At 42.3% G+C, this 20,834-nt stretch overlaps 1 protein-coding gene across 7 annotated transcripts in view; it reads left to right on the top strand.

Moving 5' to 3' along the window:
* stxbp5a (syntaxin binding protein 5a (tomosyn)) overlaps positions 1-20,834 on the top strand; it is a 104,145-nt gene that overhangs the window by 6,740 nt on the left and 76,571 nt on the right. For all 7 annotated transcript variants that reach the window (XM_026143417.1, XM_026143416.1, XM_026143421.1 and 4 more), the window contains exon 3: positions 867-964. In XM_026143417.1, the coding sequence (XP_025999202.1) occupies positions 867-964 (98 nt within the window). The remainder of the gene's footprint in view (positions 1-866; positions 965-20,834) is intronic.

The following is a 20,834-nucleotide window of genomic DNA, read 5'->3' as shown; positions in this document are numbered from 1 at the left end:
GGGCTTTGGGGACGTTGGGGTTTGGTGACTAGACAGACCAGCTTAAAGACTGCAGGTTTTATAGCCACGGCAGCCTAAATATGTCTGTCAACAGCAAGACGTCTGATTGAAGTGCCTTTGAACAAGACTTCAGGCTCACTCTTGCACCTTTGCTGTCTGTCTGGACAGGATCTCTCTGTAATGTCTCTCTACGAGGAAGGCAGGTGTCTCTGCTGCACCGAGTGCTTCTTATGTAATGTACTTTAGCCTTCTGTCACTAAGCAAACAAATCCAACAGCCCACCGCCGGCTGACTGATGCCATAAAACTACCCTCACAGAAATGCACAGAGTGAACCAGGAACACCTTATAATGCGTCGCATACCGTAAAGAAGAAACAAAAGCTAATCATAACCTGATTCCTCCTTATCCATGTTTTTTTTTTCTCCATGTATTTTATTTCCAGACTTTAAGTGTTATCACGACTGCACGTGGGAGGCAGCGAGAGAAGGAAAACAACATAAAAAGAGGGAAATGAGAGAGAGATGAAATCTCAAATTAGGCCAGTGATTATAAACGGAACCAAAAAAGCGAGTCCAAATATCATACCTATCATTAAGAAAAGGATATCTGTGCACAGAAAGAGCATTTGTTCTATCTTTTTTTTTTTTTTTTTTTAATATTCCCTTGTCTGCACAATTTCAGTTTTTATATTTCTTTCATAACACTCTTCGCATCCGTCTGGGCTATTTGTTTATCAAAGTCAGGTGTGTGGCATCCACTGACAAAACAACACCCCTGCTGTGAAATGCAAATTGATATTCTCTAACACATTTTCTTTTTCTTTCCCTTCTTTCTTCTTCTTCATTTTTCTACGTATCGCACCAGACTGTCCGTCATGGCTTCCCCTATCAGCCGTCGTCCATGGCTTTTGACCCTGTGCAGAAGATATTGGCCGTTGGCACCCAGAGTGGAGCTCTCAGATTGTATCCTTTTACTTGCCGCTGAGCCTCTATGAGCTGCTGTGGCCCGTGGCAGCTCCTTTGGGTAGGTGCATCCCTGTGAGGCAGCAGCAGGTAAGTGAACAGTCCCCTCAGCTGCTGTTGTCAGACGCTCCTGTATGTTGGCTGGTTTTCAGTATCTTAGAGGGATTTTGGAAAGGTGGGTTTCTTGGGTTTGCGAGCTTCAGTGTTTGATTTCTCTTCAACTTAAAGTCCAACATCCAGATATTATCCCAAGGCGAGACAATGCATAAAATATAGACCACATTTACCTTCACTGAATTTCACAGTTTAGCTGTTTTTTAGACCTTGACCGTGCTACATTCTTGCACCCTTGTGCCGAATGCTAAATCAAAGCAAAGCCCACACAGACCCCACATATTGAAATACGTGTTGCCGTTCGGCACGTGTGTTAGCTCGCATCGGCTTTCTTGCAATATGAGGACGTTAACACAAACAGGGACAACAGCTTGCGATGAAATGGCACCACGGGGAGTCATATAACTTCAGAGAACGCCCGCGAACTTGCCTGTGTGAGGCCGCTTTTACAGGTCCTCTGTGTGTTCTCCTGCCTGTCCGACAACCTTTGCCAGCTCATTACGGTGTGATTAAGAGCGGTCCGCCTGGCTGTCCTTCTTTCCCACCTGCTGGCAGGTATGGTTGTGACTCAGTCTCGTTCACCTTGCACTGGAAAAAAGGGAGGATGATGATGAGCATGAGAGTCTACTGAACCGTGTTTGCCAGATTTTTTTTAAAAAGATGGGCAGCCTGTGTACCTTTTAAATGTTTTAAGACAGACTGAGTGAGATGGTAGGCACACCACATTTTAAAGCGATAACTGTATGTTCCTAAAGCTTTACAGATTCAAAATAAACCTTAACTGGACTAGAGCAGATTCGATCACTTGTATTAGTAGATACAAGTAGAAATTCCTGCTTTGGTAGGTGAACTATGTTAAGGGGGATAAGCTCAATAGGGCTTGTGTCTTGCTTTCTGGTACATTACCCATTACTTCCAAAGTAGGAAGAAGAAGTTTATAGCGAGTCAGCCTATACTCAGACTATACCGACTTTGGTCGAATGATCTTGTCAGATGTTTCCTGCTGGCTGTAATTGGTCACTTTGAAACTGAATGAACTGAGGGATCTCTTTTGTGTTTGAGTGATGTGGATCAGATAGAGTCTTATCAGAGTCAGTGGAAGGTGAATTGGGAGTCATCTATCTGCTCCTTGGTGTTGGTTCTCCTCCCCCATTATTTTACTGTTTAGTCAGCCCTGTCTCTTTATCTGATGACAGCGACACCACTGTGGCGCAGATGCAGGCGGGGTAGTTCGAGCTTTCGCGATTCATAAATTGTGCAGTGCTGAGCTGCCGGATGTGGGTCTTGTGGCAGGTTGTGATTTCGTTGAAGTTTTGGCTGGTTGCAGGTTTTGGAAAGGCATCCAGGGATTCCCTGTGCTGATACACATGGTCACATCTAAGCCCTGGCGGGCCATGAGAGGCTTCTCATGGATATCGACGTCTGTGTGAGTGTGTGTATATGTGTGTTTGTTTGCCTGGTTGGCCTGCCAGGACATTTGGCTGCACCCCTCTTCCATGAAGGATTACAGGAAGTGGCAGATCAAGGGCCTCAGCCTGGCAACGTGGCAAAGCACTGAAAATTACAGCACAAACGGGAGGCGTGCACTGATGTGTACACATGTGCGATACATGTCGGTGTTTGTGTTCTCTGAGGATATGTCTCATCCCTGTAGACATAAAGCCAATCATTTCTGTGGTCCCCCAAAACTGCCTCGTATTGGCTGCTCACCACTCACTCTGCCTCTGGCTTCAGCGTCCACCTGGGAAGATGACAATGTCCCTTTGGTGTTATCTGGAGGAGGGAAAGACGGGAAATAGAGAAAGAGCTTGGCTGGTGAGCCCGTGGAAAGAACAGGCCAATAAACCAGGAAGAGCAGAGAGAGAGGGGGAATAGCTAGGGAAGAGTGAGAGAGGCAGGCTATCCCTTTTTTTCAAGATCTAATGGCCAAGAATAGAATCCTTATTGATCTGTGTGTGGTAATGCAGTGAGACAGATATGCCCAAGTGCACACACAGAGACACACACTCAATTGTTTTCTGCACAGTATCAACAGCAAAAAGAAGTCATAAGCATTTAAAAAAAACAACGGAATTTGCTGTGCAAGCAGTCACCCCACATTAGCTATCCTTTGGATTAGCTGTGTATTTTCAAAAATAAGCAAGACTGCAAAATGCTGAATTAATAAAGCAGTTTTTTTAGTGGTTTTAGTGATGAGACAGTGTTTCTGATGAAGGTGGAGGAGCAAAAAAAAAAAGAAAGCTTCCCTTGTTTCCTATGCCCTTTATTTCTTGGCCAAATACTTTCTGATGACACTACTTTTCAATGAACACTGCAGAGGCCCTTTTAGTGTTTACCAGGAGGTTAACCACAAGGCCATCAACATAAGACAAAAAGATGAGAAGATTAGCTTTTCACCGGACTAAAAAAAACACTGTTGCAATCTTGGCTTCCAGCATTCATAAAAATGAAAAGGTTAAAAGATAAAACGAGCATTTAGCTTGAAACCATTCTGCAATGATGCTCTTGCTTCTTCCTCCACACCTCTTTTTAATGTGATGCTGTGGATCAACATGAAGGGTAAAAGTAAAAAGAGGATTGTGTTAAATAATAGTAGTGTCAGTACTGAGAGTAATGCTAGTTTTTGCCTTAATTAAACCGCATGTGCCAGCCGAGCTCCATCATACGAGTCTTGTATAGCGCTTTTCTGCTCTACTTGAATACTCAAAGCACTTTATACAGCATGTCTCATTCAGCCATCCACACACACATTCGCACAAGCACTTTTTTATATGTCTAAGTGCTCTCCGTATAACATTCACACTCAGGAGCAACTTGGGCTTCAGTAACTTGTTCACTATCATCAGGATACTTTGGCATACCAAAGACAAAACTAACACTAACCAAGCGTGCAGTTAATACCTGCTATACTTCTCTTAGAAGCTGTTAGCCTTTATTGTAATAGACCAGTTGTAGACAGGAAAACTGGGAGAAGGACCAGGGGTAGGGCTTTGGAGCGGATTCAAACGCAGTGCTTAACCCATTAAAGTCTTTACATTAAAAAGTGCTATATCCTGCATAATAATTCAGTTCCAATTCAATTTTATTTATATAGCGCCAAATCACAACAACAGTCGCCTCAAGGCGCTTTATATTGTAATGTAGACCCTACAAAAATACATACAGAGAAAAAACACAACAATCATATGACCTCCTGAGCAAGCACTTTGGCGACAGTGGGAAGGAAAAACTCCCTTTTAACAGGAAGAAACCTCCAGCAGAACCAGGCTCAGGGAGGGGCGGGGCCATCTGCTCCGACTGGTTGGGGTGAGAGAAGTAGTCGATATATGAGATTGCAGGCGTATGATAAGCATGGGACAAGTGACATCAACACATGGATCAGTTACCCGTAGTTTAGGATCTCCAACTTCAGTATATTGGAGTAATCAAGTACAATCTAAAATGTGTCAAACTGTCAACAACTGTGAAAATCTTTTGCTCATTTTTGGTCAGATATTTTCTATGCTGTGTCAGCAAGAACGTGTAATACTGAACACGATTTTAATCAGACATTGTTTTTGCGCATCAAAGCAACAGTATATAGAAACTGAGTGTCCGGCTGACAGAAAACATTTACAGTTTTGGAATGTGATAACACTGGAACCAGAGTCATCTGTATGTATTTCAATTTCTGGGTGGTCTGCAGCAAATGTGTTTAACACTGTGGCAGCATCACCTCCCCAGAGAGATCGCTCTTTACTAATGGTGGCCAGGAGAAATGGCAGCGCTATAACTCAGAGACTCCCTGTGAGCCAGCAAGACGCAGATCAATAGATCAAATTGTCAGTCCATGCTCCGCCAGATTATCTCATCGACAAACGCAGGACATCATAGGCCTCACACGTCCAAATGGAGGCACACAGGCACACACACAGAAGCGCGTGCGCTCATCCCCAGAATTATTATTTCAGAATAGCTGTCCGGAGGTGGCTGAGGTAACATGCAGTTGTGCCTCTGCACATATGCACACGCACGATGATAGATGATTTGTACAGATGTTAATGGATGCGGATGCAAATAATGTGTGACGTGCACAAAAGGGCAAACATTTGTATATGCGAGCAGACTCTGGTGGATGCAGAAACGGCACGTGCATGCATGCACGCATGCAGATTCTGATTCAATGAGTGAGTGTGCTACCCTTCAACGTTTGCCCACAGTCACTTGAAAATCTTGCTGAGACGTGATCTTAATGACACAGATTGTTTTTACTTAGCAATACAAGCGTGAATTTAATTGGTATAATATGCACCAAAGGAAGTGTTCAGTTGTAGCTCACAATCTCTACAGCGCTTCATCATATGTATGCGAGGGAAGTTCTTATTTTGATTAAACTCGCGATGAAACGTTATTAATATTTCCGTGTATTTCAATATATGTGAAACTCTCTTGGAGGATTCCAGTGATATAAGTTCTGGGTTATTATTATTATTGCTTTCATAGTACAGTTCGACTTTAACAAATAATTACAGTGATCCTCTGGCTACTTTTCTCTGCATAGCTGCACTATCTTTAGAGATGGAGGGAAAGCTAAAGCTTGTTTTCAGGTCACAGACCATTTATTCAGTTGTTTGGTCTTTTATCTGTTTTGTTAAAACTTTCTTTTCTTTGCTTTTTTGTGGTGTGATTTAGGTTCTTAATTGCAAGCAACTGAGTGTAGAAGGGAAATGCATATTTTATATATTGGTGACTTAAACATCAGTGTACGTATTTCTTCACATTTCATATAATCTGCTCTGGTGGAAAGGTTACTAAATTTACAAGTGTATAGTTTGTTTCCTTCTCAGTGGCTAGCTGGAGAGCTGGCAGTAGCATATGGGGGATGAAGGATTGTGGTTTGGTATCACAGAATATAAAGAGGGATTAGTATCTCATCCCAGCGGACCTCATTTTACTTTTCACACAAGTAGAACAAGGACTGGGGGAGAGAAAGAAGAGAAAATCTGTTGAAATTAAGTCTTAAAACTGCCAGTCGATATAACCGTGTGATATAGTCAAAAAAAAAAAGTCTTGAAAGTTTAGCCCGTGGTAAGGTCACAAGGGAACTTCCAAGATGTGGCTTTCATGTCAGTTCTGTGCACATCAACTTTACACTATTACCGGAACAAAGAGGGCATGTGTTTGTGGCTGTGCGCTGTATTGAAGTGCTGTTAATCAAAGACCCCTTATGTACCAGGTTTGAATCTTTCATGCCCTCCCAAAGCACTCAGCGTCCTCTGTTCTATCGGTTCTTAGAAATGGAAAACAAATTTTGCTGCATCAGTACCGCAACAGTGTTTTTGCTGCTTCCCCCTGTCCAATATCCTGACAGCGTGTTCTGCTTAAGTCCTTTAGCCTTGACAGGCACCAAATGGGATCCGGGTTTAGGGTGATTAAAGTTGTGCTGCCATGTTGCTTCTCCTCAATAATTTAGTGTACATTTATCTCCAGCTCTTACTCCTCTTGCTCCTTGTCTCTCTGCTCTGTTAACTCCTGCCTTGTCAGGGATGATGAGTGTGTGTATGTCTGCGCATTAAAGAGAGGCATGTGGCTTTGATGGTTTAAACCGTTTGACCAGTTAACTAATGGAAAAGTGCACATCTAAAAGTAAAGTTCATCCAGACACACAGGCCTTCCTACTTACCATGACTCATCACATTTAAGGTGGGAACTTGAAGGACTGCTTAATAAGTGCTGTCTAGAAGCTTTTGACCAAAGGCACATTTTACATCTGCTGGTTGTTAATGCATGTGCACTTTTTCATTCTTTTGTCTGTACACTGCATGAAAAGAAACCAAGCTATAAGTAATGCACATGTACTGACTGTTTGATGCAGAGTAGCAATGCCTGAGAGGTCACCAACCTGTGCACTAATTATTCCCAACAGACGGGAGACAACGCTTGAGTGGCTCAATGAAAATACACAGTGTCACGTGGGCTGGAGAGAATAAATAGGTTTATATTTGAACATACGCACTCGGAGAGTGTACCTATTGTACTGGATGTTGACCGGCTTTATTCTGACTGCTTGTGGACAGGTGAAGCTACACTGTCTGTGTTAGCTGTAATTATTAACTGTAAGTAACCATGAAAAGATTGATTTTCTCTCGGACCACTTTAACATGGGTAGAAAGTCATACTAAGGTGAGCTTAGTGGTACTAAGCAAATCCCTATGTTAGCCTGAAGGAACCTTAGTTACCGTATAAGGTTAGCTAACATTTTCCAGGACAGTGGAGCAAACGCAGTAGGAAGTTTGGATTGACATTTTTAATCCTGCCTGCAAAACTTTAATTGATGTGGTCTAAGGAGCTTGGAAAGAAAAGCGTCTGGACTTCTTTAAGTTGCTTGAAGATGTTTCACCTCTCATCCGAGAAGCTTCTTCAGTTCTAAGGTCAAATGGTGTCTCAGATTTAAGCCCTGTGGGAGTGTCCCCCCAAGAGGTACAATGGATCCCCTATTGATCCTCTACCTAATCACACGAGCCAAGGTGTGACAACGGGTGTAGGTCACAATCAGCCGAGGTTTCGGGTGAGCTCATTGTTAAACCTAGCCCCACCCTATCATGTGATTTCCTGAAGTCAATGGCCCAGGATGTGAGTGGGTGTTAAGGCGTCTGGGAAGGGAAACCAAAAACTGGATTATTGATGGCAGACAGTTGGTGTCGTAAGCCACCGCCTCTGTGCAAAAATGGCCGTTCACAGTGGACATAGATGGACTCTTTCACTTCTCTTTCAAACCATCTGTCTTATCTGTCCGAAATGTGAACACTGGTATCCTCAAAAGAGTGACCTTTGTCCTTTAGATGCAGATAGACAGCCGAGTCTTGTCCCGTGGAGGTGGCTCTTCTATGTTGTGCCGTGCGTTTATGAAGTGGCTGTTTGGTCCCTCCCACAGGGCTTAAATCTGGGACTCCCCACCATTTGACTTTAGAACTGAAGAAGCTTCTTGGATGAGAGTCGAAACGTCTTCAAGCAACTTAAAGACGCTTTTCTTTCCAAGCTCCTTAGACTACGATGACCTGAATGACTGAGAACCTTCACAGACATCTAATTGAGGATGGACGAATATGGGTTTTCCTAAAAAGTGCTTTGAGTGCTCAGTCGATGGACTGTTGGAGTAGAAAAGAACTATATAAGTACCAGTCCATATGAGTTGCTGTATAAATTAGAGATGTATGTAGGAATTTTAAGGGCGTGGAAGCATGTCGGTATTTACCAACAGTTACAGTTTCCATGTTCAGTGAGATATTAAGAAAGGCATTTCAGGCCCTCACACTTTCCCTTTTTAGCTGTCTAATCAATTTGCTGCTCATTTATCGCTTCATTTAACTTCATTGTTGCTTTCATCCCATGTCTTAGCAATATTCTCAGTGATTGTAGTTCTATTATAACCAAAGCAGTGGCCAAAACTGTGAAAATATCACCCATTTTGTAACATACTGATAATCTTTGATCTGAGACGTGAGCTCCATTTTAACCACGCCACTCTTGATAACATACTCGCCGCTGTGCTGTTCGGCCTAGCGAGTGAGTGACAGTCAGAGCCCGCAGCTCTGTCGGAATGTTGTGATTTACGGCAGGATCTATTTCGCACAGCTGCATTTTCAGCATTGGCTGGGCCACTTGTGAGGATCATGTTCCTATTGTATTGATTTGCACTCGTGTAAGTCCTGGTCAATATTCTTCTCTTAATGTAACGGCATCCTTGCAACCAAGAGCTTTGACCACTGTCCGGTTGCTGTACAACAGCAGGTCCCTTGTCATCAAGAGTCAAGCATTAAAGGTAAATACCCTGCACACTCTAATAGATTGTTTGGTGTCATTGTGAATGGCTTCCGATTAAGTGATGATACTTGTGGTAACCCTATGCTTCCTATTGATTTCATTTGTGAGTCTGTCGCTTTCATTATCGTAGCACTTTGGTTGACTCCCAGAGGACTAAATGCTGGTGCTTCAGAAATCATGTAAACCGTTCGTTTCTTTCCTTTCAAAGCTAAAAAAAAAAAGCTCCAGATTGCCCTTTGCCTATAAATAGCCGATTATTTGGTAGGTTAAGTACAAGCTGTTGTTTGCAACTTTCCAAGAGAAGGTTTTGGCGCGTGCTGATAGCGCTCCCCTGTCAAGGGATATAAATATCACTTCATCATACATGCTGGAAATCCGGCGTCTCGCTGAAATATCACTGTCATCTAACAAATCATACATGACGTCAACAGAGAACACGCAGTATGGGATTCATTTAAAGGCATTTTTGAGGTTGAATGAGAATGCGATGTCCTTCGATTACCGTCAGTACACACAGTGTGTGCCAGGGGATTGTTCTGGTCTGTAAACACATGTTTATCCTCACGTCTGGGAGGGTGAACATGTGTCCTGAGCATGGCTTTGTGGCCTGCTCTCTACGGTAAAGAACTGATAACACAAAGCAAGAAGCAGCTTGTGCAAGAAATCGTAACTGCATAACTGTCCCGCACATGCTTTGCTGTCAAAATGACTGGACTGAATTAAAGGCTTCTCCTCGAGTGGATAAAAACGCTTCATTTGATGAGCTAAAAATAAGCAAAAAAAACCCGAGTGTTTGTTCAGGTGCTTGTTTCAATATGACGTGAGCGGTTGAGACTCGGTGGTTTTGCTTGACGTTGTTGTTAATGTGTGGAACTGTGGTGGGGGTGAGTCAAACTTATGCTGTCAGGTTGGCACAGTCCCTGTGGTGCTTGTAGGGGGACTGGCTTACAGAACGCTGTGAAGCACAAAGATTTTGTCATCTTGCTTTTCCCCCTGCCTTTGACGTGACCTCCGGGTCTCCGTAGGGCCACGACTCTGAAATGACTGTGAAGTATTTGTCTCACTCTTTTCTACATTTTCTTCTGTTATGCATTGTGCTTTTAAAATGTATTTTATTTTATCTAAGCTCCTGATTTTGCTACTTATTCTCTGCATCCAATTATTTCTTCTCAACCACTGTAGGCAGTCTTCCACTCTGTCTCAAGGGCCGCTGCTGCCTCCGCATTAATGTTTCATATGTTTCCTTATGATTTGGCTTCGGAACACTCTCCTCTTCCAATCGCTTTACCCAGACATCCAGGAGCTTATCTTGCGAGAGGTGACGCGCATGTTAATGTTCGCCACATGTGCTTTGTTTCCCCAACACAACGGTTATGACCAATTAATTAAAAGCAAAATGTAAAAAGGCCATTATGCCAAGCTCCAGAAACAGATAGATTGTTAGTTAATGATGTTTTATTATGTAAATCTAATTAAATTACATGAAAATTACCAGTGTTTTTCACACGTTTAAAAAAATTGATCTTTAAAATACAGCCTACAGGTAAAGTAAACATAATGACATTTTGTAGTACATAGCTACATTTATCACCTCTTCAAAATCATAAAATTAGAATCACAAATTCCAGATTAGATATCAGGGATTAAAATCTCCATTAGGAGTGGCAGGTAACCCCAGTCTTGTTTAAACCTTTTCCTTCTAGGGTGTTTGCTTTGCTTTCTTTTACCCTCACGTCTTCAAGAGCTCTCCAAGGCCCTGACAAAAAGGCTTCTGGATGGCTGTGAGCCAGGGAAAAGATTTTTGAAAAGGTTTCCAAATGACTTGAGAGTAATCGTTCCCCTGTAAGGAAAATCACTCAAACAAGTGGTATAGATTTCAAATCACTACCGATGTGTCCAGGACCGACTGTTCCAGCAAAGTCATTCTAATAGCACGTCACTTGCTTTAAAAGAAGTCTAAAACAACCCAACATGTAGTCAGAGGATCTTAAGTAACTCTTGCAACTGTTGTTGTTCAAAAAATCAGGAAATATCACACATTTGATCTGAATGGGAAGTGTGGCAAGAAGAGTTTTTGTTGTCCAGAAAGAACAAAACTACAGTTTGCCAATGAAAATGATTAATCAGGTCTTTTGGAATAAAGTGTTTTGGAGTGACACGTCAAAGATAGATACAGAATTGGCGACATAAACGGTAGAAATGTTTGGCATGGACTGAAGGCAGTTTTTAAGTGCAAATCATGGTGTTGGGAAAGTTATGGTTTGAGGTTGCCTTGCTGCCTCAGAGAACGGGCAGCTCGAGTCACTGACTAAAAATAAATCCTGATATCAAAAGGGCACTTGCAGATAATGTGAGGCCAGCTGATGATTCTGTAAGCATGAATACATAAAACATGTAAAGCTGCAAATCAGCCAAAACCTGAGGGCTAAAACCAGATTTGAACCTTTTGCGAGTGTGCAAAGGAGGAAAGACAGAAAGGTTCCCAAGGCGCCAGAACTTGAGGAATTGCCTGTCACTGCGTTTTTATGCGCTGAGATGTGGGTGTATGTGTGTGATAAAGACTCTTGTAGACAGAGACGGAGCTGCATGCGTACAGTAGGTAGGTGTCCTTGCCTTGCCTTTTCTATATTTATGTGTAGTTAACCTCAGCAAGGCCTTAACGTTCACACAAATGAACCATCTGTTGTGACAGACACACAAAGTTTCCTGTAGTTTTATTGCTTCACAGCTTAGGTCCAAGACGTACGATTATGCAATTTGAGTCTGAGTCTTCTATGTCATGCTTTTTATCTTCTTTGCTAAAGGCTAATTTCTACATAGTCAACTAAATCAGCTCCAGCTGTAGAATATTAGCGTCTCTGTCAGCTCTAGCTAACAAACCTAGACTGCCAGTGTGGACATGTGGGTTATGTTGCTCATAAGCATATTATGGAAGATATAACTAACTGCAACTAAGATGTTTGTCGTTTAACTGCCGCAAAAACCTTCGAGCAGGATAAATCTGGTCCTACTTGTAGCACATGCTCCGCGTTGCACAGTCAGTGTTAAGCAGTGTACACCAGCTGAACAAAGTGTGTATGACACTTACCTTAAGATAATACTTTGCACAGTCATCTGAAGCTGCTCATGGCTATGTCCAACAGAAAAATTTCTCACCACGCTGGAACGACCTCTCAGATGTTCTTTTTTTTAAGAGCTCTGCTCCTGCACTGGCCTTACACACATAAATTGAAATTGTATGTTTTGTGTATATGTAACATGTTAGAAACTTAGTAAAGAAACACACTAGGGGCAGCTGTGCCACAATAACAAAATAGCAGCACTTGTATGGCTGTCACTGTGCATTATTTGTCAAAGAGAAAGTATTTGACATAAAATAAAGTGTAGCTGGTGGGCAGTGTCTGGGGAAAGATGATGTTAGAACAAACAAACAGGTTGTGTTTTACTTCCTTTTTTTTTTGCTGAATCATGTACAAAATGCTTTGCTTTGGTAAGACTTAATGTTGTTAATATCTCCTGATAGGACAGAGTGTAATAGCATCTACAAAAAAGGGGGAAAAAAGGAAATAAATTTTTTAAAAAAACCCTCAAATGTTTTACTTTTATATGAGAAAAGGCTTCATTAGCCCATCTGCAAAATGAGTCCCTGTATTGTCCTGCAGCTTCTGTGGTTTCCATGGTCACAAAGGGGGCAGCGATGGAAAAGTTAAAACATAACCATGTACATTTATAAAAGCAGAAAGTGCACTCTTACAGCTTGCTGTTGCCGCTGACTTCAGTTATGTGTCACCAAGGTCTTCAGTCTGTCTGAAAGCATCCAAGTAGACAAACAAATCCTATTTACTCTCAATTTAAACAATATGAATTTCAAATCTTTCTGATTTCCACGGCTGCTTTTGCAACAGTGGAAATTGCAGTTGAGTGTAGGAGGCTGTGTGGTCTGTATGCAATGATGGGCGTAGCTGCGGGAAGTTTGTTTTTTTTGTTGATGAGTGAGTATAGGGGTGGGATTTAATAAGTTTTCTTCGTCCCACTCCTTTTTCAGGCAATTTTTGTTTTTTGTTTTGTGTATTTTATGTTCAATATAGGTATTTGTTGTGCCTGAAAATGAATAAATAAATGAATGAAATGAAAATGAATGAAATATATGTGGCCTCTCACTTTTAGGTAATTCGACTGGTATAGGCCTTTCACAGTGCTTGGAGTGCCTGTCATTGCTGTTGCTAACATTTCAAAAGCCCCTCCCTGAATTTAAATCCACCTTTTAGCCCTGAGTCTAGCTTTCTTATTTGGGAGGAAGATATTATTGTCGGTCCCCATGCCCTGCTGAAGTGAGCTCTGTGTTTTATTTTTCTGTACTTGCCCTACATTTACATTATAATCTATTCCATACGAACTGGCCAAACTTAGTTTGATCGCAGATTCATGCACTGGGACATTGATTTATTTCACCTCCCTCGACTGAGAGCACTGGATGGCTTCTGTGTCTCTTCCTTATGCTGACAGTGACATTGCAAACAAATGTTTGAAATTTTCCCCAGCTCGAGAGAAAAGGCTCTAAATGTCCGATCAGTGACTTAAGCCTCACTGCTGCCAGCCTAAATAAATGGCATTTTGTAATGGAGTTTGCTTGAGTAAAGCCAATGTCCTAAACTTTAGCCGACTGAGACTGCGAGCCTGGACTTGGCACAGTCTGTCAATAAGAGCTCCGCAAATCCCGACGTTCGCCTTCCTCCGCTGGTAGCTGCAATGGTATTTATCCCCCTGTTGCTTCTCTAGGCTGCTCTTTAGTATGCAGTCCTGCCGAGTGCCTGCAGGCAAGACACGCATGTCACATGACGCGATGACTCAGGCTTTAATGCTCTGCCACATGGCTGGCATGTGCACAGGCCCCCCTCCCCACTCAGCTCTCAGCCTGTTGCTAAGTGTGACAGGCCTATATTTAAGTCCATAAGAGTATGCTAACGACCAAGATGTTTGTCTCTCTGTGGCACGTGACTGGCCATCGGGCTGCACTTTTGTCTGATATGTGCACAGCGTGGAAGATATTGTCCTATAAAATGTGGAAATGGTGGGGGGTGGTTGGGCAAGGATGTTGAGATGCACATCTCAGGACCCGAGGGGATGTATGTGGAGGAGGGCTGACGGGGGAAAATAAGGACAAAATTCTAGACGTGTTTGTCCAGAGACAAAGAGCTATATGTCTATGTGTCTGTCTGCTGTAGCATCATCCAGCTGGGAGTTGGCAGACTCCATATGAGGGGACGTATACTGGGATTCTTTTTGTTTTTCACAAGCATGGAGACTTCTGGGATAACATCAACATGACGCAAAGCTGTCAAGACATAAATACCTAAAAGTGGTGCAGATGTGTCCTTGGATTGTCATTCATTGCAGCACAAGCAGGCTGCAAGCCCTACAGCTATAGGAGACAAGATGACAATCAACAGGAAGAGCAGAGGGATGATCTCACTGCAGACTGACGAAGTTGCATCTAAGTTTAGGAAAGTGAAGAGGAGGATGAGAAATTAGAGGGAGATAAAGTGTACTGTAGGAGTGTATGCATATGGACGCTAGCCATAGTGGTTGCAGCCATTCAGCTCTGTGACTCAGAACTGTGGTGCTGTGTGGGTGGGGTTTGCAGAGATTGGAAGGGCAAAAAATTGGCTTCTGATCTAACTGTAATCAGACCTCTGTCCAAGCAGAAGCCACCGCACTTTGGCCATTTGTCTGCTGTGACAGCAGGTTGAAGTGTCAGACCCCTAGAGGGCTGGGAGACCCATCGCTTCTTACTCACCACGCAGTGCACTGTAGATCCGCCGGCCTCCGTCAAACAGAGCATCGTTTCTCTGTTTGACTGTATTCGAGCAAGGACTGCCCGTGAAAGAAAAGGACAGCTTCACAGCTTGTGTATCGCCACTTTCATCCCTGTGATGAAGCAGCTAATTTGTTTGATAAGCCAGAAGCCCCCTCCGTCTCTCAGGCGACCAGGAGGTGTGAGCGATGAACAAGCGGTAGGAGAGGTCTCAGTAAGCCACGCCGCTAGGCCCCCATTAAGCCTCGACTGGGGTCTATTGGCCTTATTTCTCCTCCTGTCTGGCGCTTGGCAGTGCTTTTGCTTTCACATTAAAAGTGGGCGTTGATGATTGCCAATAACACGATGAGGCGGGGGGGTAACAATGGTGAGTGCATTAACCTTTGCGGCAGACCTCAAAATATTAGCATCCAGACAGATAATGAATGCAGTTAACTACTTCACTGACGGTTGCATCACCAGTTTAAATGCAAACAAAACTGAATCCTTTAAAGAAGAGTATTGTTAGGTTTCATCTCACTCTCAGGCTGATCCTTGTTGCAGCAGCTTGCCCAGGTGGTCATTTTTAGAAACTGTTGCTGCAGTATAATGCATTTTTAATGGCTGAGGCCATTGTATTAGACTGTGCTCTTTAAGTATATGCATTTAATGTATGTAAATGGCTGTCCTTTATGAGAGTTCATGGGTGTGTGTACAGCTGGTGCATTCTGCATGCATGAGGTGTCTTTACTGCCATTATAAGGAGAACTGCTGGTTCAGTGTGTGTGTGTGTAAGGGTCTATCAGCATATAGCATGTGTGAGTTAGTATATGAGTGTCTGCATTTCTGCTTGTGTACCAGCTAACAGTGGGACTAATGTGATGCAGCAGCTCTGGGCTTCAGACAGAGTCCCTGAATCATTTTTGAATAAGCTCTATTGGGCTCAGATTCCCAGAGGTCTCTCCAATAATGCTTTCATCATGCCTGCGCTTCTTCCAAAATTAATTTGAGGATTTGGCAAGCCTTTAAAATGACGATCCAAAATAAAAGTGGAAACAAACAACCTGCAACCGGATATTTTACAAAGAATTTCCCTTTTTTTTAAAATCATTTTATTTTAATGTTCGCTAGAACCGTTAGAATACACACAAAATGAGACATGAGATCTTGTTTCATGAAATGCCGGTACCACACCTGGACTGTGCTGAAATCACAGTCAAACACTACTTAGACGTACGATGATGCCTCGACTCATATATTTAGTTTGACTTTATATTGTCTGTACATTAACTTTCTCACAAACATTCAAACCACCATTTTTTCCCCTTGTGTCTTATATTTTCCACCAGCTATTCTGAATAAAGAAGATTTACTCCAGTTTAGTATTAAATCTGCACTGTTCAGACATGACTAAACATAAACATAAAGGGTAGCTTTGTTCCTAATACTCACAAACAAAAAAAAAATACAAAACACCCAGGAAGCTGAATCCAATTACTGAACCTAGGGAAGCAAAACTGAACATAACACACGTAAGACAAGGGACTATCAAAGTAAAACAGGAAACGGTGAGACGGTGACCTAGACTTAAGACATACAAACCTGACGCAGGGAAGAAGTAAACGCAGAGACGTTACTAAAAGAGAACAAGACTCACTTTACACAACAGGAAAACCAGACAACTACAGAGACAAGGCACAGAGAGTGTAGACAGACAGGGACCACAAACAATAACTACATATCACCTAAAAGATTAACTAGAATATAAACTAACTACAAATAGAGTATAATAAATGCCAATAGAAACCTACGGCCATGTTAATATACAAAGCAGCTAGACACAAATGATCCTTAAAAACTAAGGATCACCAAAACCAGAAGAATATAAGATCGAGTGTAAATCTGTCAGTATAATGGAAAAACAAAAGGAACAGCTCAAAAAACTTAATAAAAATGTAATGATGCCTTTATTGAAGAAAAAGACAATGAACTCTGAGGTGCAGGAGAATTCTGCTTGCAAGGATTCATTTAGTTGCACCAGAACTCTTTGGACAGCATTTTATTCAAGATCCTAATCATAAGGCCAAAGCAACCAAAGAGCTTTTCAAGGTGAATAAGCAGGGAATCCTTGACTAGCTGAGTCAGTTATTTGACCTTGATCCAAACAGCAGCGTTTGGCTTTGTAAAGATGTTACTAAATGCAGGGAGAAACCACAAGCAGGCGATGATGGTAGTATTCTTGCACTTGCAGAATTTTGTACCGATGCCTATTGTATACAATGCAACGTGTGTGTGTGTGTGTGTGTGTTGAAACCCAATCTTGACTCAAAGTCTAAAAAAGCACCTACTTGAGATTAATTTAGTTTCAAACATAAATAGTAAGATGAGGAACCCGAAGAACAAAAATCTGTTCAAATAACGGATTATACTAGACTTCATAAAAGGTTGTTTATTTATTTGTAACATGCTTTGCCTGGTTGGTGCATCTACAGCCATACTTCGAGTTTGAAAAACTGCATAAGAGAGAGAGACAGACGCTCTGGTAAAATATGTGCAAACAGACACGCATGCATTACACATTCACACAGACATCCATTGTCCTAGTTTCAAAACACTACACATCACAGCTTGTGTGTGTGCAAATGCATGTTTTAGTTGGGCTATGGGCAACTTGGAGGAGTATTGGAATAGCAGAGAGGGGGGGAGTAAGTTGAAAGACACATCAGACGGAAAGGCGATAGAGATAAAAATGACAGCAATGGTACGAGCAAGAGAGGCGGAGAGGCGACAGAGGGGATTAGCAGCAGAGCGAGGAAGACGTGCTTTCTTTTTTTGTGCTCTCACTCTGTTGCTCTTTTTCCTGTCTTTCCCACGCTGTATACACTTTGCCCAAAACTCAGTGGCAAAACGGGAAATGTCACGGCCTGGGCGCCCTCCACAAAGCGCGGCACATGTCTATAAACACCCACCGACACGCGCACATTCATAAACAGCAACGATTCTGTCGACTTATGCAGCTGTCTTTGTTGTACCATGCACTCACTTCAAATCCATCCCTGAAAGCCTGTATGTGCTGTGTGATGTGACTGTGTTCGCCTGACTCTCTCCGTTTTTTTCCCCCTAACCTGCCTGTTATAATCCCTGGAAGAAGCTCAGGGAGACTATAACTGCGCTGCATGAAGGAGATGGCATACAAACATGTACTGTAGTGTTTGTGCTGCAGTCGGAGGCACATATTTTTATATTGCACAGATGGACATGTGAGTCATCAAAGCGCTGCTGTTTAATTAAGTGCATGGCGCATTTGCCTGTGTGAATATGCATTCTTCTCTTTTTAATCCGGTCATTCAGTGAGAATATCTTCCTTTTCGGTGCCCCGAATTGCTTAATCCAATTGAATGCATCTCCTGAATTAATCCACAGCTGCACTTACAGGTATTAAAATGTACACTCATCCATCCATCAGTGCATTTTATAACAGCTTTGCCTGGTCAGGGATTTTAAAGCGTTTAGGCTGTTTTGGTCAGCTAGCAGTGTGAATTAAATCTTAAATTGAAACTTTATTGATTTTTTAAATTTTATACAAATATAGTTGATCTTATTGACATTGATAAAGGTGCCCAGAAATCATCATGATACCAGTGAACCTCTCTATTATATTAGTTGCTATACCAAATGTGGTGGACCAACCTTGGAAATACATTTTGTTTCCTTAGAAAATGCCTTGAATGACTAATCAGAAATGAAGTAAATAACAAATGGTTAAAAAGAATGCACCACCGGAAGACCCGGAAACAAAACCAGCACATCCCCGGCACTACCGAGGCAGCATGGACACCCAGAGAGAGAGAGAGTGGGTTGCCTTTCTGAGATCACAACAGCAGTCTCCTTAAGCGGTGTCCTAGCTGAAACAGGGCGAGAAGCAGGGGACGCTTGGTCAGATTGCCAGGGCTAACACAGACATAGACAATCGTACTCACGTTCACACCTAGATCCAAACTACAATCACCATTTCACCTCCTTTGCATGTCTTTGTCTTTGTGGGGAGGGAGCCAGGTCTTTGCTGAATAGTACCGCAGAGAAGTGAAGAATTCAGCTTTTTGCTCAACGATACTTCAGCAGGGCAGGTGGCTGCTCACATCGGAAACCTTAAACCTTTGTCCTCAAGTTGAAGGACACCTTCATTACCGGCTGTGGCACCCTGCTGCCTCAGTGTATGCGTGCATGCGTGCAAGTTCACCGGTAGACTCCGGTTAAGTGCTGCGAATACTTGGCCTTCTGTCTCGCATTAATCAAAGAGCAAAGGACAGCACTCAGATTAATATTTTATATGCTGCGTGACACTTGGCAAGATGCCCTTCTCCGCTGTGCTACGGGCAAACTGACAACCATACAGTGTACCAACGATGCCTAATTAGTCCTAAACCAGACACAACAGAATTATTGCCAGCAGGGAGTGTGGTACGAATACCTCGATTCATCAGCCCGAGTAAATCTATGGATTCCATTCTCGTCATTTCAGTCATCAAACCGATGATGATAACATCATTTCTTCTTCATATTTTTCTTTTTAATGTTCAATTCTTTACATAATAATTGCTGAGGTGTGCATGCGTATATATTATCAATCAGATACTGCTGCGTGTCTAGCAATACAGCGATTTTTGCTTTACTTGCAGCTCACAGGTCCATGACCTTGAGAGCACAATCTGGCTCTGCATCGGTTGGCACACAGTAACACATTAGTGGCCAATCTTTACTAATCTCCCATGATCCTACCTTTGAAAGATTTTCTTGATATCAGTGCTGGGGGGAGTGCATGCCTCAACCGCAGCATGTAACAGACCTTTATTTGAAGCAGGATGATATCAGAGGCATCATTTGCCCTGTAAGGTTATTGCAGGGGCGTGCTGTGTTTGGTGCAGTTGCAGTGATTTTTTCCCACAGTCCAAAAATGTGGTTGTTACACAAAAATCTAAATTAACTGTAGTTGTGGATGTGAGACTCTCACTGCGACAAGCTGTCTTGCCTCTCACCTTAACTCTCGAGTACTAAGCTCTCCAGTGTCTCCTAGCTATCTGTGATTAGTTGAAAACTAAGCACCATCTTTGAACACATTAGTTTTGAAACGTCCAAGGAACTTCACATACCATAGCTCGAAAAGCAGCTAAGAAAAAACATTGGGTGGAAGTAAGAAACGTAAGCATTTTTTAAAAATTTCAGTGGACAGAAATACTGGATTTTGTAAAAGGGCTTGCATTATATGTTATATTTCTTCCTTAGCTTATCTGTATTTGTTCGTGACAACCACCCACACCCAAACCTGGCTTGAAATTAGTGGCTAGTTTTTATTCGAGTTAATACAGCAGAAAACAGCACACTTTCCCCTCCACGCAGTCCCGTTCAGAGCAGAATAAACGAGGTCTCCAGGTGCATTTTATTGCTGTTGAAACTTGTATCCCGATGTTGCCACGTGAATGTGTTTAAGGTTAATTTGGCATTGATTTAAATTCTAATAAAACATTTTCTTCCCAACTACTCTGAAAGGATAATACATGAGGCTATCTAAATGCATATACTGGCTCCTTTTCGCCACATCCATTATTCATAGACAGCAGGAAAAACCAGTCACCGAGTTAGTCCTGCAGATGTTTGTGTCTTCCTCCTCTTCTCCCTTTCCCTCTCTTTCTCCTTCCTTTCTATCTTTATACGTTCCAGCCATGTTTTTTCCTTCAATAATTCTCCCCGGTGCCTTTCTCAATCTCCACTCGAGGTTTTGTCTTTAAAAGCCACTTTTATTTCCCCGCTGTCTTTTTTCCCCAGTCTTCAATCTCTCAGTTGTGTGACAGAGAGAAAATTATTACACGTGTATCTTATTCACACACTTTAAGCATTTCAACTGGATCTGCCTTTTAGATGCCTCCTCACTCTCTTCATTCACTATATTCAATAACAGTCGTGTTTTATTATGAAACCTTATGTTTACTGGGTAAAATTGCCCAGATGTTAAGGAGATTTTTTATTCTTCCTCTCCACAGCCCTTCCTGAATTCAATACCCAATTGGGTGGCCTATCTGATATGAGCTTATGAATTGAACACAGTTTTCATATTGATAATGCTCATTTTGTGCAATTCATTGACCACGGTATACCGAATGT

This window comes from Astatotilapia calliptera, chromosome 15 (assembly GCF_900246225.1).
Source record: "Astatotilapia calliptera chromosome 15, fAstCal1.2, whole genome shotgun sequence".
NCBI classification, from domain to species: Eukaryota; Metazoa; Chordata; class Actinopteri; order Cichliformes; family Cichlidae; genus Astatotilapia; species Astatotilapia calliptera.
This window is presented reverse-complemented; position numbering and strand designations above follow the sequence as displayed.